This window comes from Ursus maritimus, unplaced genomic scaffold, assembly GCF_017311325.1.
Source record: "Ursus maritimus isolate PB19 unplaced genomic scaffold, ASM1731132v1 scaffold_18, whole genome shotgun sequence".
In the NCBI taxonomy this organism is placed as follows: Eukaryota; Metazoa; Chordata; class Mammalia; order Carnivora; family Ursidae; genus Ursus; species Ursus maritimus.
In genome coordinates, this window is record NW_024424230.1 from 50585332 (window position 1) to 50600996 (window position 15665).

The 15665-nt window shown below is 36.4% G+C and overlaps 1 protein-coding gene across 1 annotated transcript in view; it reads left to right on the top strand.

Annotated features, from left to right (window-relative positions):
- NDC80 (NDC80 kinetochore complex component) overlaps window positions 1-15287 on the top strand; it is a 54097-nt gene extending 38810 nt beyond the window's left edge. Inside the window, exons 14-17 of the mRNA XM_040632684.1 lie at window positions 6856-6948; window positions 8373-8503; window positions 10553-10655; window positions 14862-15287. Coding sequence (XP_040488618.1) covers window positions 6856-6948; window positions 8373-8503; window positions 10553-10655; window positions 14862-14999 — 465 coding nt within the window. The 3' untranslated portion in view covers window positions 15000-15287. The remainder of the gene's footprint in view (window positions 1-6855; window positions 6949-8372; window positions 8504-10552; window positions 10656-14861) is intronic.
- The last annotated feature ends 378 nt before the right edge of the window (window positions 15288-15665 follow it).

The window sequence follows — 15665 nt, forward strand, 5'->3', positions numbered from 1 at the left end:
ATAAGAATAGCAAGAACCGTGATTGGCCATATAAGCTCTTTAAAATTGCTTTGCTGGAGTCTTGTAAGCATGGTATATGGATCAAGTGTGTCGTTCCCGCCCCCCTGCAAAAAATCTGGGCTGCCTGTCAGCAGGGAGTCTGCTTCTCCCTCTCCCTCTGCCCCTCCCCCAACCTCACCCACCCCCACCCCCGCCCGTGCTTACACACTCTCTCCTCTCAAATAAATAAGTAAAAGCTTTAAAAAAAAAATTTTTTTACTTAATTAAATTCATTTCAATCTTACAACCCTGACCACACATAGAATATCTTTCCCTTATTATTTCTAGCAGTTTTAATTACACGTATTAGAATTTTTAACCCTTAGTAACTTTTAATTTCTAGTAAAATCTAAGAAGTAAGAAATTATAAACTGTCTTTTACATTACCATTCTGTGAATTAGCAGACTAATAAATACTTATGATTTCTAGAAACATTCTTTCTCACAGAAAATTTGTCAGCGGCATAACACACATTTATTGTAAATTCCACATATCTTTAGTTCCTGTGTAAAAGGAAGTAAAAAGTGGATAAACCAATATTCAGTAATTAATGTTTTAGTATTTTATTTTCTTTGGAAATGATCTAAATAGTGAGTGAATTTAATTTAACTGATCATTTAACTTAACCTAGAAAAACTAAGTTTCCAGGTTATCAAAAAGATTTGGGGAGGGGCGCCTGGGTGGCACAGCGGTTAAGCGTCTGCCTTCGGCTCAGGGCGTGATCCCGGCGATCGAGCCCCACATCAGGCTCTTCTGCTGTGGGCCTGCTTCTTCCTCCCCCACTCCCCCTGCTTGTGTTCCCTCTCTCGCTGGCTGTCTCTATCTCTGTCGAATAAATAAATAAAATCTTTAAAAAAAAAAAAAAAGATTTGGGGAAACTATTTAAAAGTTCACCTAAAAAGTTTTTATCTTTTTACATCCATTTAATTTACTTTTTCTTTACTATGTTTAGATTACCCACCAAAACTTCATTAGACATTAGACAAAGTCAGCCATCATCCCAAGCTAATTTTTCTTGCTGACAAATTTTGTAAGAGATAACATAAACTCATTTGATCGATAAATCCAGGTGGAATAAGACTTACATGTATGCATGTTATTCAATGTTGATAACTTGAAAGAAAGGTTTAATTAAATCAACAAACTTAAGCTAACTTGAATATTAAATATTTTCTTAGGTGACTGTGAATTCAGAAAGCATTTGGGTTAGTTTCTATTGCATTTTTAACTTTTTATGAATACTGAATGTATTTAAGCACTTATTTTAGGTCAATTAAATAGAGCTTTTTTACAAACTAATTCATATCAATACCATCCAGAGATAGAAAAATACCACACACCTTTATTGCACATATAATAGACATACATAAACATATAGACAGGTGTAAAAAGAGACCTTATGGCTTCTGTTTTACTAGTTTAAAAGAATTTGTATCTAAGTTGTTTTTCCGGTAGAGGAATAAATTAAGGCTACCTGCTTGAATGGCTTAAACCAAGTTTTATTTTTTTTTTTTAAGATTTTATTTATTTATTTGACAGAGATAGAGACAGCCAGCGAGAGAGGGAACACAAGCAGGGGGAGTGGGAGAGGAAGAAGCAGGCTCATAGCGGAGGAGCCTGATGTGGGGCTCGATCCCGGAACGCCGGGATCACGCCCTGAGCCGAAGGCAGGCGCTTAACCACTGTGCCACCCAGGCGCCCCTTAAACCAAGTTTTAAATGATGTTTTCTTTTTTCATTTTTTTCCTGATAAGAATTACCTCCCTTAAGTCGTACTTTAACATTTACATCTCAAAGGCACAGGAATAGAATACAAGTTACAAGCCTTTTAAAATAAATAGGGGAGGTTTGGGGGCTGGTAAAAAGAAATAGATGAACTTTGAAATGCGTCTAGAGCTGCATTTCTAGTTTTGTAAAGAAGTGAGTAAACTTGAAGATCTAATTGGCTTTGTTCAACAATTCATAAATCAGGCAGCATCCCATCTAGCAAATAGAAGGAAGCTCCAAATGGCTACAGAAAGCGAAAGAGACTAGAGGCACGCCGTTAGGAAGCCTGATAGTCTCCTGAATGATAAATGGTAAAAACTCAAACCAAGGCTATTGTAGTACGCATGGAAAAGAGGGATTTTAAAGATTGAAACAATATAATTTAGTGGTCCATTTGGATGTGAGCCCAGGAGGGCTCGATCCCACAACCCTGAGATCATGACCTGAGCCAAAATCAAGAGTCAGACGCTTAACTGACTGAGCCACCCAGGCGCCCCTGAAGATTTTTAAGTCAGGGCATAACACCCTTGTGTTTTAGTAAGCCCGTAATGCTTGCATTTTGAAGGCTAGTTTAAAAGTTCAAGGAACTAGAGGCACACAGTTCAGAAGCGTAACAGTATCCTAAGTAACAAATGGTAAAAACTCAAATCAAGGCTATTGCCCCGAGGATGGAAAAAAGAGATTTAAAGACTGAAAGGGTGTAATTTAGTGGCCCATTTGGATGTGAAGGTTAAGGAAGAGAGAAATTAAGAATGTTCAGGTGTCTAGCTTTGGTATATGATGTTAAAGAAAAAGAAAAATTATTCATGACACTTGTTAAAGGAAGTAAGGTGGACTTCATTCAGGGGGACTATTACAAGGAGGTTTTATAATAGGTGAGAAATTGGGCTCAACTCCAAATACAACAACAACAATGAAAATGGGAATTTGTAGCCAAGGAAAGCAGGGTGCAGATCAGTGGATAAAGAATTACCGAGAAGAAACACTAGGGGTAAGGGAGGATACTGTCTAAACCAACCTAATAGCGTTCTTGCTGAAAGCAGGTCAAGGTGATCAGATATCAGCTGGAGGATGTTGGAGGATGAGGAACTTGATTAGATATTGAGGTTAGGGATTCTGATTAAACTGTCCTAAGCATGATTCTTGCTGAAACTGGACAATACAAAGACAAACACAGAAGCCAAAAAGTCAGCCTCTTTGAGAAGAGAGTTCAGAAGAGCTGAGTAGTTTGGTCGAAGAGAATTTTTTGGTGGTGATGTTCTAGAGCCTTGATGAAGAATACAAGAAGAAGAAAGAATATAGAAGAAAGAATTTCAGGGGCACCTGGGTGGCTCAGTCATTAAGCATCTGCCTTCGGCTCAGGGCGTGATCCCAGCATTCTGGGATCGAGCCCCACATCAAGCCTGCTTCTTCCTCTCCCACTCCCCATGCTTGTGTTCCCTCTGTCTCTGGCTGTCTCTCTCTGTCAAATAAATAAATAAAATCTTTAACAAAAAAAAAAGAAGAAGAAGAAGAAAGAAAGAATTTCAGGCCAGGATATGCTGAGTTTCAGATCTCTAGAACATCAGAGTGGAGAATGTCCTGTAAGCAGTTGGATTGTGTATATAGATATAAATAGGTATTTGTTAGCATGCAGTTAATTAAAGCCAAGAGATTTCCCAGGTGTGAAAATGAAAGAGCAAGCTCTCCCAAGTGAGCAGATGAGAATACAGCCAAGATCAGAATCCTGGGACTACATCCACATCCAAAGTACGAGCAGAGAAAGAGAAACTTATAAGGAGGAATTAGAAGGACCTTCCAAGACTTAAGAGAAAACTAGGAGCTTCCATTGTCGTAGAAACCAAGGAAGGGGATTTCAGAAAGGCATGATCAGCAACTATATATGTTACTCAGATATCAAATAAGATTAACTCTGAAAGGTGTTTATTGTTAGCAATTAAGATGTTGATGGTGACTTTTATAAAATCGACTTCATGAAGCAGAGGAGCCAGAAAGCATATTGCTGTGAACTGAAGTTTGAACAGTAGTAGAGGAAGATTCTATAGTATGAATAGTCTACTTTCCATGGTATGCTACAAATTAGACCATCACAAAAGTTTGAGTCTAAGGAGAAAAGATGTAACAGTAGTTAAAAAGTAGTGTATGGGAAAGATTTTTATTTTTGGGGGTGGGGGAGGGGGTTGTTTGGGTTTAAAGATGAGAGCATGAGTTCAAGAGAAAGAAGTTAAAGTTTAAAAAATTAGGACCAAAAGGGATTGATGGATTTGAATGTGGTTCATGAAGAGATACCATGGCTTGGCGTCCAGAGAAGAGCTAAAGGTTGCTTCTCTTCATGAGGAAAATGGTTGTCTGGCATCCTGAAACTGACTGGAAGGAAGAAGGAAAGGTCTCATACAAATATTTTGGTTGATGGGAGGCAGGAAGTGATGGAAATCCAATCTAGTGGCTTTTGTCTTAATGACAAAAGAAAAAAAATTAAAGTAACTAATGATACCTTCTTTGCTTATAAGCTGTTGGAAAGTTGTTTAATGAATGAATGAATGAAAGAAATACTGGAGGAAGTATGCAGTTCTTTGGGATGATAGAATTATTAGTAATTGTTATTTTCCTTAATTTTTCCCTTATTTACCACAATGGAAATGTGTATTTTTGTAATGGGGTCGGGGGAGAGGGGCAATGTTTAATTGATGAAACCTTAGTAAAGCTCACATGAAAGTTAGAAAGTTAGATTCGGGGCGCCTGGGTGGCACAGCGGTTAAGCGCCTGCCTTCGGCTCAGGGCGTGATCCTGGCGTTATGGGATCGAGCCCCACATCAGGCTCTTCTGCTATGAGCCTGCTTCTTCCTCTCCCACTCCCACTGCTTGTGTTCCCTCTCTCGCTGGCTGTCTCTATCTCTGTCAAATAAATAAAATCTTTAAAAAAAAAAAAAAAAAGAAAGATTAAGTAAACATGCTTTTGACCAAACATGACTTCCTAGTGGAAGTTCTGATTATTTGGGTATCCAGTGGTCTTACTGCAGGTAAATTTAATGAAATAACTTGTTTAACTTCTCACTTACTTCAGAAGTAATGTATCTTTACACTGGAAGTTTATAGTGTGGGAGTCAAGTGTGAATTGCCCCAAAATGTGCCACTTTGGCATGCATCTTATTTAAAGCTGAAAATATTCAAGACCCAAAAGACTCAGGAAGAAACTTTGATCTCCACCCACCCCTAACTGCCTAAACGAAATTAAAGGACCTCCTCCCAGAAGGGAGCTATCACCATAGATAACTACAGTATAATATAAATTAGGGATGGCAGACAGGGAGAAACTTAGCAAAGTCTCTTAGAATTCCTAAGTCCCATTTGGGTCTGTGTGGCCCAGCAAACATTGTTTTCCAAACGTTTACTCTTCCATCTGCCTGTGAATTGCTTTCCTTTTCTTGAAATCCCAGACCGCTACCCCCTTATCTTTAGTTCAGGATGACAAATATACTACATTTTGCTTGTCTTTAGAATCTCGTGTCTTTGTGTATTCCCCATACATACAAGATTAAATTTGATCTTCTGTTAATCAGTCTCATGTCAGTTTAATCCTTAGACCAACCAAAAGAACCTTAAGGGTAGAGAAAATTTTTTCCTGCTCAAGAATAGCTTCAGTAACTCTAGTCTTTGTGGAGGGAAAGCGGGGGAGCCAGAGGGAGAGGAGAGAGAGAATTTTTTTTTTTTTTTTTTTTTTTTAGGGTCCGGGGGGAGAGAAAGAATCTTAAACAGGCTCCACGCCTAGGATAGAGCCCACCACAGGGCTCAATCCCATGACCCTGAGATCATGACCTGAACCAAAATCAAGAGTCAGACACTTAACCAACTGAGCTACCCACACCCCTCTAGTCTTTAAAATAACTTGAAAGTTGGGTGGTATAGAAAAAGTCCTTGGAGTTAGAACATCTAGGTTGGAGTTCTGGGCATATGCTTGCTGCATGATCCTAAGTGAATAGCATTCATTCTGGCCAACTCTTCTCATTTGTGAAGTAGGAGAGGAATATTCCCTAGAAAGAGACTCTTGATAATTGAATTAAAAGTATATGCAAGTTTCTCTAAAAAGTAGATAGCCATTTTACCATCCTATCATTTACCAAATAACAATTGCTTCACTAAATTTTTCCCAAAAATTTGTATATGTAATTTTTTTGTAACTTCATTTATGTGTTGAATTGTCCTTTTAAAGAAAGATCCAGCTTATTTATACATTTTGCTATTTTCTATTTCCTACAGCAAATATTCTCTTCTTGGTCTAGCTGGAAAACATTCCATATTAATTACTGGCATTCAACTGGTATTAGCGGTATTAGCGGTATTAGCAGGAAATGAAATTTGGCAGGAAACAAAATTTGGAAACACTTTTTTTCTTTAGTTTTGGTTTCAACAGATCTTAAAGCTCAAACTTTAATGAGGTTAAATGTGTTTAATTTATTACTCTTTGGAAGAATGTACTGATTAATAATCAGTTAGCAAAGATCTAAGAAAATCAATATGAAAACTTCTCTTTAACATCCTAGAAAGTAAACACGCAGATGAAAAGCTAGATAACTAATAAAATAGATCAAATCCAACTAAGGCTAGACTTCAAAACTAGAGGGCAAAAACAACTTATATGTATTAATGAATTAATATAAAAATGTTAAGAGTGTATATAATGCATATAATATTTATATAATATATATGAGAACTTAAAAACACTTCCACAGCAACTAGTGGAAAAGTTATTGGTATCCTTATTTTACTGAGAATTAAGCCAGATTTTTCATTCCTAACTAATGCCACTCTGCATTTAAGTATTGTACGTCAAAAAGTGTAAGGGGTGTGTGTGTGTGTTGTTGTTGTTGTTGTCGTTGTTGTTTTTTAACTCCTCTTTGGGGAATAATAAATTCTGGGGACAAATGATACGTGAGAATCCAAAAGGACTAGAAATAACATGGTTCAGTCAGTAATATGAAAGTTTTATAACTTACTAAAATGTTTTTGATGGATGGTTATGATTTCTCAACCAAAGTTTTCTTTTCCAAGCTAAATACAATGATAACAGAAAGCAGGAGAGGTGTAAGAACTCTGAAAGAAGAAGTTCAAAAGCTGGATGATCTTTACCAACAAAAAGTTAAGGTAAGAACTTTGCCACAGTTTATATAGGTGAGCCTTGACCTGTTCTGACATCTAACAAAATCTTTAAGCTATATCCTATAACTTGTATTTAAGTTTCATCTAATCTTCTAAAGTTTATTATAAAGAATTATTTTGTTCTTTTTTTTCTTCTTTTTTTAAGATTTTACTTATTTATTTGACAGAGCACAAACAGGGGGAGCAACAGGCAGAGAAAGCGGGAGAAGCAGGCTCTCTGCTAAGCTCTATGTGGGGCTCTATCCCAGGACCCTGGGATCATGACCTGAGCCGAAGGCAGGCGCTTAACGACTGAGCCATGCAGGCGCCCTATTTTGTTCTTTTTCCTGGAATTGAGCTATTTCACACTACAACATGTTTACTTGTTCCATTGATATTTTAGACTTGAATATGAGATTCTGTATGCTTGTAAGACCAAAACATGTTTTAAATGTAATCTCTTCTACCTTTTATAGAAATTTAGTGTTAAGTACTCCTAAAGCATAAACCTCCAACACAAACTTCATGTATGTGATTGCCAGTAAAGAGTCATTGCAAACTGACTATCTTGGCCAAATTCCAGAGATTATATATATGAAATTTGGAATGTGGGTAAAATAATAGGATTCATTTCCCACCACCACTAATCCATCCATCTTCTGGCCAGCATTTTACTTAGGGAAGCACTCAGATGACTGCTCATTACCATTTATATAACTTATGTGAAAATTTTAGTCATACTAATATATTTTACTTAGTTATACCAACAAAGTATCAGGAATTGAAAATTCTCTTGGCCTTGTATTGTAGTTAGGGCCTATACATTTTGTTAAGGAGTGAGAAATTTTTAGAAAATACACCACAGTAATATGATCTACATGTGAAATATGAGGCAATTGTTAATCATTTTTGTTTTTTCATATGTTCTCCATGACAGTACTTGCATTTATCCTCTTAAAGCACTTCAGTGAAAGGCTTTCCTATTTCATCTTGAGAAACCTAAGAGTTGATGACTTTGGGCTCCTTTGGCTGTGCATAATGAATACATATGTGAAATAAAAGTAGTGTGAAAGTTACGCACATTTTTGCATATATAAAAGGCCTCTTTGATGATCATAGGAAATATTTAAATCAGTATCCTAATGTTTCCTATAGTACATACTTGAAAATACTGCTGAATGAATTCTATATAGGCCTGTTGAGAAGGTCATATTTAGGTTTATAGTATAAAATTCCTGAAGGAGCATTGTAAAGTCTTACGTGTAAGACGATACACATTCTGAGAATACAAATGATGATGCAACCTGATTTTTGTAATGTGTTACATATATATGGTATGTGGAGTATATTTAGTATATGGAGTATACGTAGTATATGAAGTATATAGAACATAAACATCAAAAACCATAGCCATGCCCTTGTCTTGATAGGAAGCTGAAGAAGAGGACAAGAAATGTGCCAGTGAGCTGGAGTCCTTGGAGAAACACAAGCATCTGCTGGAGAGCGCTGTTAACGATGGCCTCAGTGAAGCTATGAATGAATTAGATGCCATTCAGCGAGAGTAAGTTTGTGTAACCAAGATTTATAATGTTTATTTTCGAATTAATTATTTAACATTTCTGTAAAACTAGATATATGTTTATTAGCTTTAATTTATATTATAGAGCTATTTGGTGAAGAGGAAGTAGTGAATAGAACATGCACAAAAAGACCTTGTAACTTGGAATACTGTCCCAGTATTCTGTTGCTATTATAGCTATTGCCCCCTAAGAAATCATTCATTTTTACATCTAATTAATAAATGGCTTTTAAACCCTGAAAACAGGGGCACCGGGTGGCTCAGTCATTAAGCATCTGCCTTCGGCTCAGGCCATGATCCCAGTGTTCTGGGAGCCCCACATGAGGCTCCCCCACTGGGAGCCTGCTTCTTCCTCTCCCACTCCCCCTGCTTGTGTTCCCTCTCTCGCTGGCTGCCTCTCTCTCTCTGTCAAATAAATAAAATCTTTAAAACTAAATAAATAAATAAACCCTGAAAACAATATAAAATTTTCAATCAGTTGAAATATTCTGGCTCTTGGTTACTATTTATACTTTCTAGAAATTATGTATATAGTAAACTATGTACTATAAATTATATGGTCATTCTACTGTAACATAATATGTGCCTTCATAATAATCACCACACTGCAAAATCAAGCAATAAAAAATCAGGACTTATAGTAAAATTGGGATTGGGTACAACACTCAAAATCTCTGTCAGTGACACACATAAACAAAAGATGGGAACCTAACTAAAGTGTTAGCACAATTGTACACCTGTTAAATGGTTAAGAAATACGTAAATGCTATGATAAATATGACACTTTGTCTTAGAGAGACCTGAGTCTGGGGAAAGGAGCATTCAAAGAGTTGCAGCTTGTAGATTATTGAGATGAGGTAGGAGGAGGATTATCTGAAATCAGATAGAAAGTTTAGAACCAGATGTGGATGCATGTGACTCATCACATAATGCAATGAACTGAGGGAGCCGGTACACATTTGAGATGTGTGTTTATGTGTTTTGTATATTCCTTTGCATCTGGATTCAGCTGAGTGCAGTTTTCTGCATTCACCTCGTGTTTCTCAAAAAGGAAATGGCATAGGGACACCGTGTGACTCAGTTGGAAGAACATGAAACTTTTTTTTTTTTTTTAGCGTGTTACTCTTGATCTCAGGATTGTGAGTTTGAGCCCCACATTGAGTGTAGAGATTACTAAAAAAAAAAATTAATTTTTTTAAAAAAAGGAAAGAAATGGCATTTAAGCAAACACAAATTTTTGCATTATGCTCAAATTGCTACATAATACAACAATCCAATTGGAACAAATACATATTTCCAAACAAGCAGCAAAACTAACTGTATTGTTACATTTCTTAGTTCTTAAGTTTTCCCTCTTGGTTTCCCTATTATTTTAAAACTTACATTGAAAGAGTTTTAGCCACATTGTGTATTAACAGTATCTAAAATGGTGACATCCCTTATTTAAAGAGTATTCTGCCTTTCTGTATATAATTCTCTCATGCAACCTCTATAAAGTCAATATACTGAATAGTTAATCCATAGGCTCTTTTTTTTAAAGTCTTAATTAAGTGGCCCTCAACTAAAAAATCTGACTTTGAGGTTAGAAGTACAGCCCTTAAGAAAATCACACCTCTTCATTTGCTTATTTGTAGTTTAGGGATAAAAAACTCAGCTGAAGCATTTTTTTGGCCTGCAGTCTTTGTTTTTAATTTGAATTTGCATGCCTAAAAGTGAGACTCCCACTCCCCCAATCAAATGTATTAAATGCCTTCTCCCTGAAAGCATTTAAGTTTACAATCCTTCTGGAGATTCCATCAAGACCATTTGCTCCCAGGTTTTATATGTTAAAGCACAAGGTGTTGGTGCTTTTTTTGTTTTGTTGCTTGCAAAGGATCTTTGAAAATGTTTTTCTGTTTTAATGGTTGAGAAGCAAACAGCACGTACACCACAGTCTGGTTTTATTGAATAAGAAAAAGAGAAGTGAGCTCACTAGAACTGATGCGTTAGGTTTTTTCCTAGACAACTCTAACAACAGTTTTTATTCTACAGATACCAACTAGTTGTGCAAACCACAACTGAAGAACGACGAAAAGTGGGAAATAACTTGCAGCGTCTTTTAGAAATGGTTGCTACACATGTAGGGTCTGTAGAGGTAAGTGTATGAATGTCTTTCCTACATTCTAATAAAGCTTTTCAAAATTATATTTGTTTTATTTCTACAGAAATTAAATGATAATTTTTTTTTCCTATGTAAAATATGTTCTAGTAAAAAGTTATAAGGAGAGTCCTGTTTAGTGGTGTGTAAGGAGCATCTGCATTTCATAAAGTAATCTGTTTTGTTCACATAAACAACATTAATGGTATTTATTACATCAATAGTATATAATAATATGCCAGGCCACATTCTACATACTGAAAACATATCAACACATTTAAGATTTCATTAAGATTAAGATGAAAGAGCGTGTGTTATGACAAATATTTTTCCTTTCCGTTAATTTTGTTTGAAGTACTTATAAAATATAGAATAAAGTACTTATGAAACATGAAGCACAGGTTAAAATTTCAACAATAATACTATTCTTCCAACCTGCTGAACAGAGCCCAGAAGCCAAGATAAATTGCTAAACAAATTCCTTGGTAGTCTATTAGGTGATAATATATTTCCAATTGTGAATGGTTTAAGAGAAAAAAACTCATTATATCACATTGATGGGCTTCCATTTATTGAAAACAGAGCATGTGATATCCTACTTTCCCTCCTTTCTCCTGAAAGACATTGAACTGCATTTTCTTCTTTGCCAGTGCTCTTCCCTGTTTGGTGAAAAGAACTAGGAAAAATATGCTGGATCCTACATCAGAAAACCTGGATTCTCCCCACTTAGTGGCTCTATAACCTTTCATAGATCCTTTTTCTACCACTATTGTTAATTTGAACCACAGACCAGATAATTACTTGAGTAATTACTTACTTGTTCTCTCAAGGATGATGTATAATGAATGCATAAGAGGAAAATTCATTCACAACCTATGATGGTTGACTCAAATTGAGAAAGTCTGCTCGTATGTGTCATTTTGCTTCTTTTGGTCTTCGCTTTCCTCATCTGTATAATGAGAGGGTTGTACTAAATCATTGCCAACATCCTTTCCATTATCTGTAACAATTAGTTTGACCTCAGTGTTAGCCCAATAGTGATTTATCACGAGGGATTTATGTGAAAGGTAACCACAACTGTCAAAGGTTTAATCAGTTAACATGAAGTTAGATTTGAAACCCTAATGATAGATTATTATTTTTTAGTTTCTATGGTCCATTGTTGTTCAAGATCAGACTGCATTTACAGAGCACTTACTTTGCACTGTGTAAAATTCACAATTAGCCAGTAAGCAATGGAAGGAGCCCCTAAAGTCAACCAGTCGTCTTTAAAACCTAATATGGGGGAATTTTACAAGTGATGAAATTAGACTGAAGAAAATAGAGGACTGTGGATCTAATGGTATCTTTAGATGGGATATTTTTCCTCTGAGGTAAAACGTTTCTTTGAGTAGTTCCTGGTTGGAGCCCTGTGCAGGTCCTGTATGTGGCTTGATATTCTAGATTAGGAGACAGCAAACTACAGCCCACAGGCCAAATTGTGCTGAGGGGCTGCTTTTGTAAATAAAGTTTTATTGGAACACAGACACTTCATTCACTTCCATACTCTTTATGGCTGCATTCCCACTACAATGGCAGGGTTGAACAGTTGCAACAAAGGTCATGTGGCTCGCAAAACCTAAAAGGTTGCTGACTCCTGTTCCAGACTCCTACCTCCTTGAAGGGCACAAAATCTTTTTTTGTCTGTTTCGATATTCAGAAATTATTATAAAGCGGTAATAACGAACCCATTGTAGTATTGATGCATATAAACCAAGTTCTGATTCAGAGTCTAGAAAAAGATGGATGAGCATAGACAGGAAACTAATTTATAAGAGAGGTTGTATTGCAGACTAGTGCGGTGAAATGAATTGGCCAATTAATGGAGTTGGGATTCCTACCTTAAACCCTAGACAAAAATCACTTCGAGGTGGATTAAGAAATTAATGTGAAGTTCAATTTATTTTTTTAGAGAGAGAATGAAGGCTGGGGAGAGGGGCAGGGAGATAGGGAGAGAGAATCTTAAGCAGGCTCCACTCCCAGTGCAGAGTCTGACGTGGGGCTCAATCCCACAACCCTGAGATCATGACCCGAGCTGAAATCAAGAGTCAGACACTTAACTGACTGACTCACCCAGGTGCCCCAATGTGAGGCTAAATTTTTAACTTTTAGAAAATTATAGACACAATCTTTACACCTCGAGAGTTGTAAAGGAGTTCTTAAATTAGACACAAGAAGTACAGACCACAAAAGAAATTATTTATAAATTCAGCTTTGTTAAGATTAGGATCTCTACATCAAAAGACAAAGACTGGAGGGGCACCTGGGTGGCTCAGTACAGTTAAGCTTCTGCCTTCGGCTCAGGTTATGATCTCAGGGTCCTGGGATCAGCCCTATATCGGGGTCCCTGCTCATTTGGGAGTCTGCTTCTCCCTCTCCCTCTGCCCCTCCCCCATCATTCTCCATAAACAAACATACAAACAAATAAATAAATAAAATCTTTAAAAGAAAAAAAAAAGAGTGGAAAGACAAGAGACGAAACAGTAGATGATATTTTTCAAAACAACTAATAGCATCCAGATACCTAATGACCTCTGAAAAATAATTACAGAAGGTGGGCAAAAGACTTGAATGGGAATTTCACAGAAAGCTAAAGTGGCCGATAAACAGGAAAAGATCTACCACCCACCCTCAAGAAATTGGCAAAAAATTTGAAGTTTGAGAATACTAAATGCCATCAAGAACGTGGAGAAATGCAAGTTTTCATTTATACTGCAGGGGTTGTAAATTGATGTTAACAATTTTAGAAAACAATTTGGCAATCCCTAATAAAATGGTGCAGTTCCATTCTAGGTGTTTAATTAAATTTTTACACTGTGGTGGAGTACTGTACTAGGTTAAATAGTATCCTCTCAAAATTCATGTGTATCCAGAATTTCATCATGTGCTCTTATTTGAAAATAAGGTCTTTGTGGATGTCATTAGCTAAGACGAGTTCATACTAGATGAGGGTAGGCCCTCAGTCTAGGGACCGATATCCTTACAAGAGTTCGTGTGAAGATGCAAGCAGAAATTAGAGTAACACGGCTGTAAGCTAAGGATTGCCCAGAACTGCTAGAAGCTGGTAAGAGGTAAGGAAGGATCCTTCCCTAGAGCCTTCAGAGAAAGTGGCCCTGTCAGTATCTTGATTTTGGACCTCAAGCCTCCAAAACTATGAGAAAATAAATTTCTGGTGCCCTAAGCCACCTCATATGTTGAAATTTGTTATAATTGAAATAGTAAAAAACATAACCCAGTATATTAGTTTTCTGTTACTGCTGTAGCAAATTACAACCAACTTAATGGCTTAAAGCAACACAGATTTATTTCCTTATATAACTGGAGGTCAGGAGTGTAAAATGGGCCTTCCAGACTACAATCTTTCTAGAGACTCTAGGAAGGAATTTCTTTGCCTTTTCCCTTTTCTAGAACCACCTACACCCCTTGGTTTGCAGCCTCTTCACCTTCAAAGCCAACAGCACAGCATCTTCTATCCCCTCTGACCTCTCTTCTGTCCTTACATTTTCTCTGACTCTCACATTGCTGATTCCCTCTTACCAGACCTTTGTGATTACATTGGATCCACTGGGACAAGGCAGAATGATCTCCTTTTCTCAAACTCCTTAATCACATCTGTAAAGTTCCTTTGTCCTGTAAGATAACATATTCACAGATTCTGGGGATTTGGCCATGGATGTCTTTGAGAGGGTTGCTATTCATCCTACCATACCTGGAAATAAACTAAAATTCATTAATAGTAAAATGGATAAATATTGATATATTCATGCAATAGAAAACTATTTGGTAGTACATGAATAAATGAACTATCTGCATTAACATCAATGAATCAAAATACTGGTTGGAGTAAAGTCATAGAACATTATATTTAATATCAGTAAATATGAATGTTAAAACCAGGTACCACTAAACTAATATATTGTGTAGAGATACATACATACATATCTGTATGGGGTGGGGGGTAAAAGTATAAAGAAAAGCATCATTGAGGAGAGTGGTTGGCTCTGGGAAGAAAAATGGGGATATGATTAGGAAAGGGCACAAAAGAGGATTCAGGAGTATCCCTTACATTCCCTGTTCTTACAAATGTTACCACTTGTTTGTATATTTTACAAACTCTTTAAAAGAAATTAATGTTTTTTCATAACAATTCTTTGTTTTCACTAGAAACATCTTGAGGAGCAGATTGCTAAGGTTGATAGAGAGTGTGAAGAATACGTGTCTGAAGATCTCTTGGAAAATATTAGAGAGATTGGAGACAAGTATAAGAAGAAAGCTACTCTAATTAAGCCTTCTGATGAATGAAGATAAAATACTGATTAAGCAAGAACTTTATTAAACAGTGTAAATTTTTAAATGTCCTTTGTAGGTTAGAAAAATCTCTAACATATCTTATACCCCTCCTTTCAATGAAGTCTTATGACTGTATCTTCCCAAGCCTGTGAAATATTTTTATAACTTTTATAAATCTAGTTCATTAATTTAAAGCCTGTATAACCTGAAATTATGATAACTTGTTGGATTGTTATCTTTAGATGTGAAAGACTAGTTATATTATGTATCCAGAGTTAATAAAATTATATAAAAAATGTGTTTTTCCCTGATTTCTCAACCTAAATTCAGATGATTAGAAGATAGTTATTTTGATCTAAACCAGGAAATGAGCAAACTGTGGGCCAAATGCAGTCACACCCATTCATTTATATATCATCTATGACTGCTTTCACGGAACCGCGGCAATGTTTATTATATGTGACAGAGACCATAGAGCTGCAGGGCCAAAAATGTGTACTATCTTGCCCTTTCCACAAAAGTTTGCCAATCCCTGGTATAACCTATACAAAAGTTGAGGCTCTTTAAAAAACATAATCCAACTCATTCCTTATTCAGAGCCAAGAAGCTAAATTTCTTTCTGGCTTCATACCACCATTACTCTGAAATGAGCAGAAGAATATGGAATGTGTGAATCAA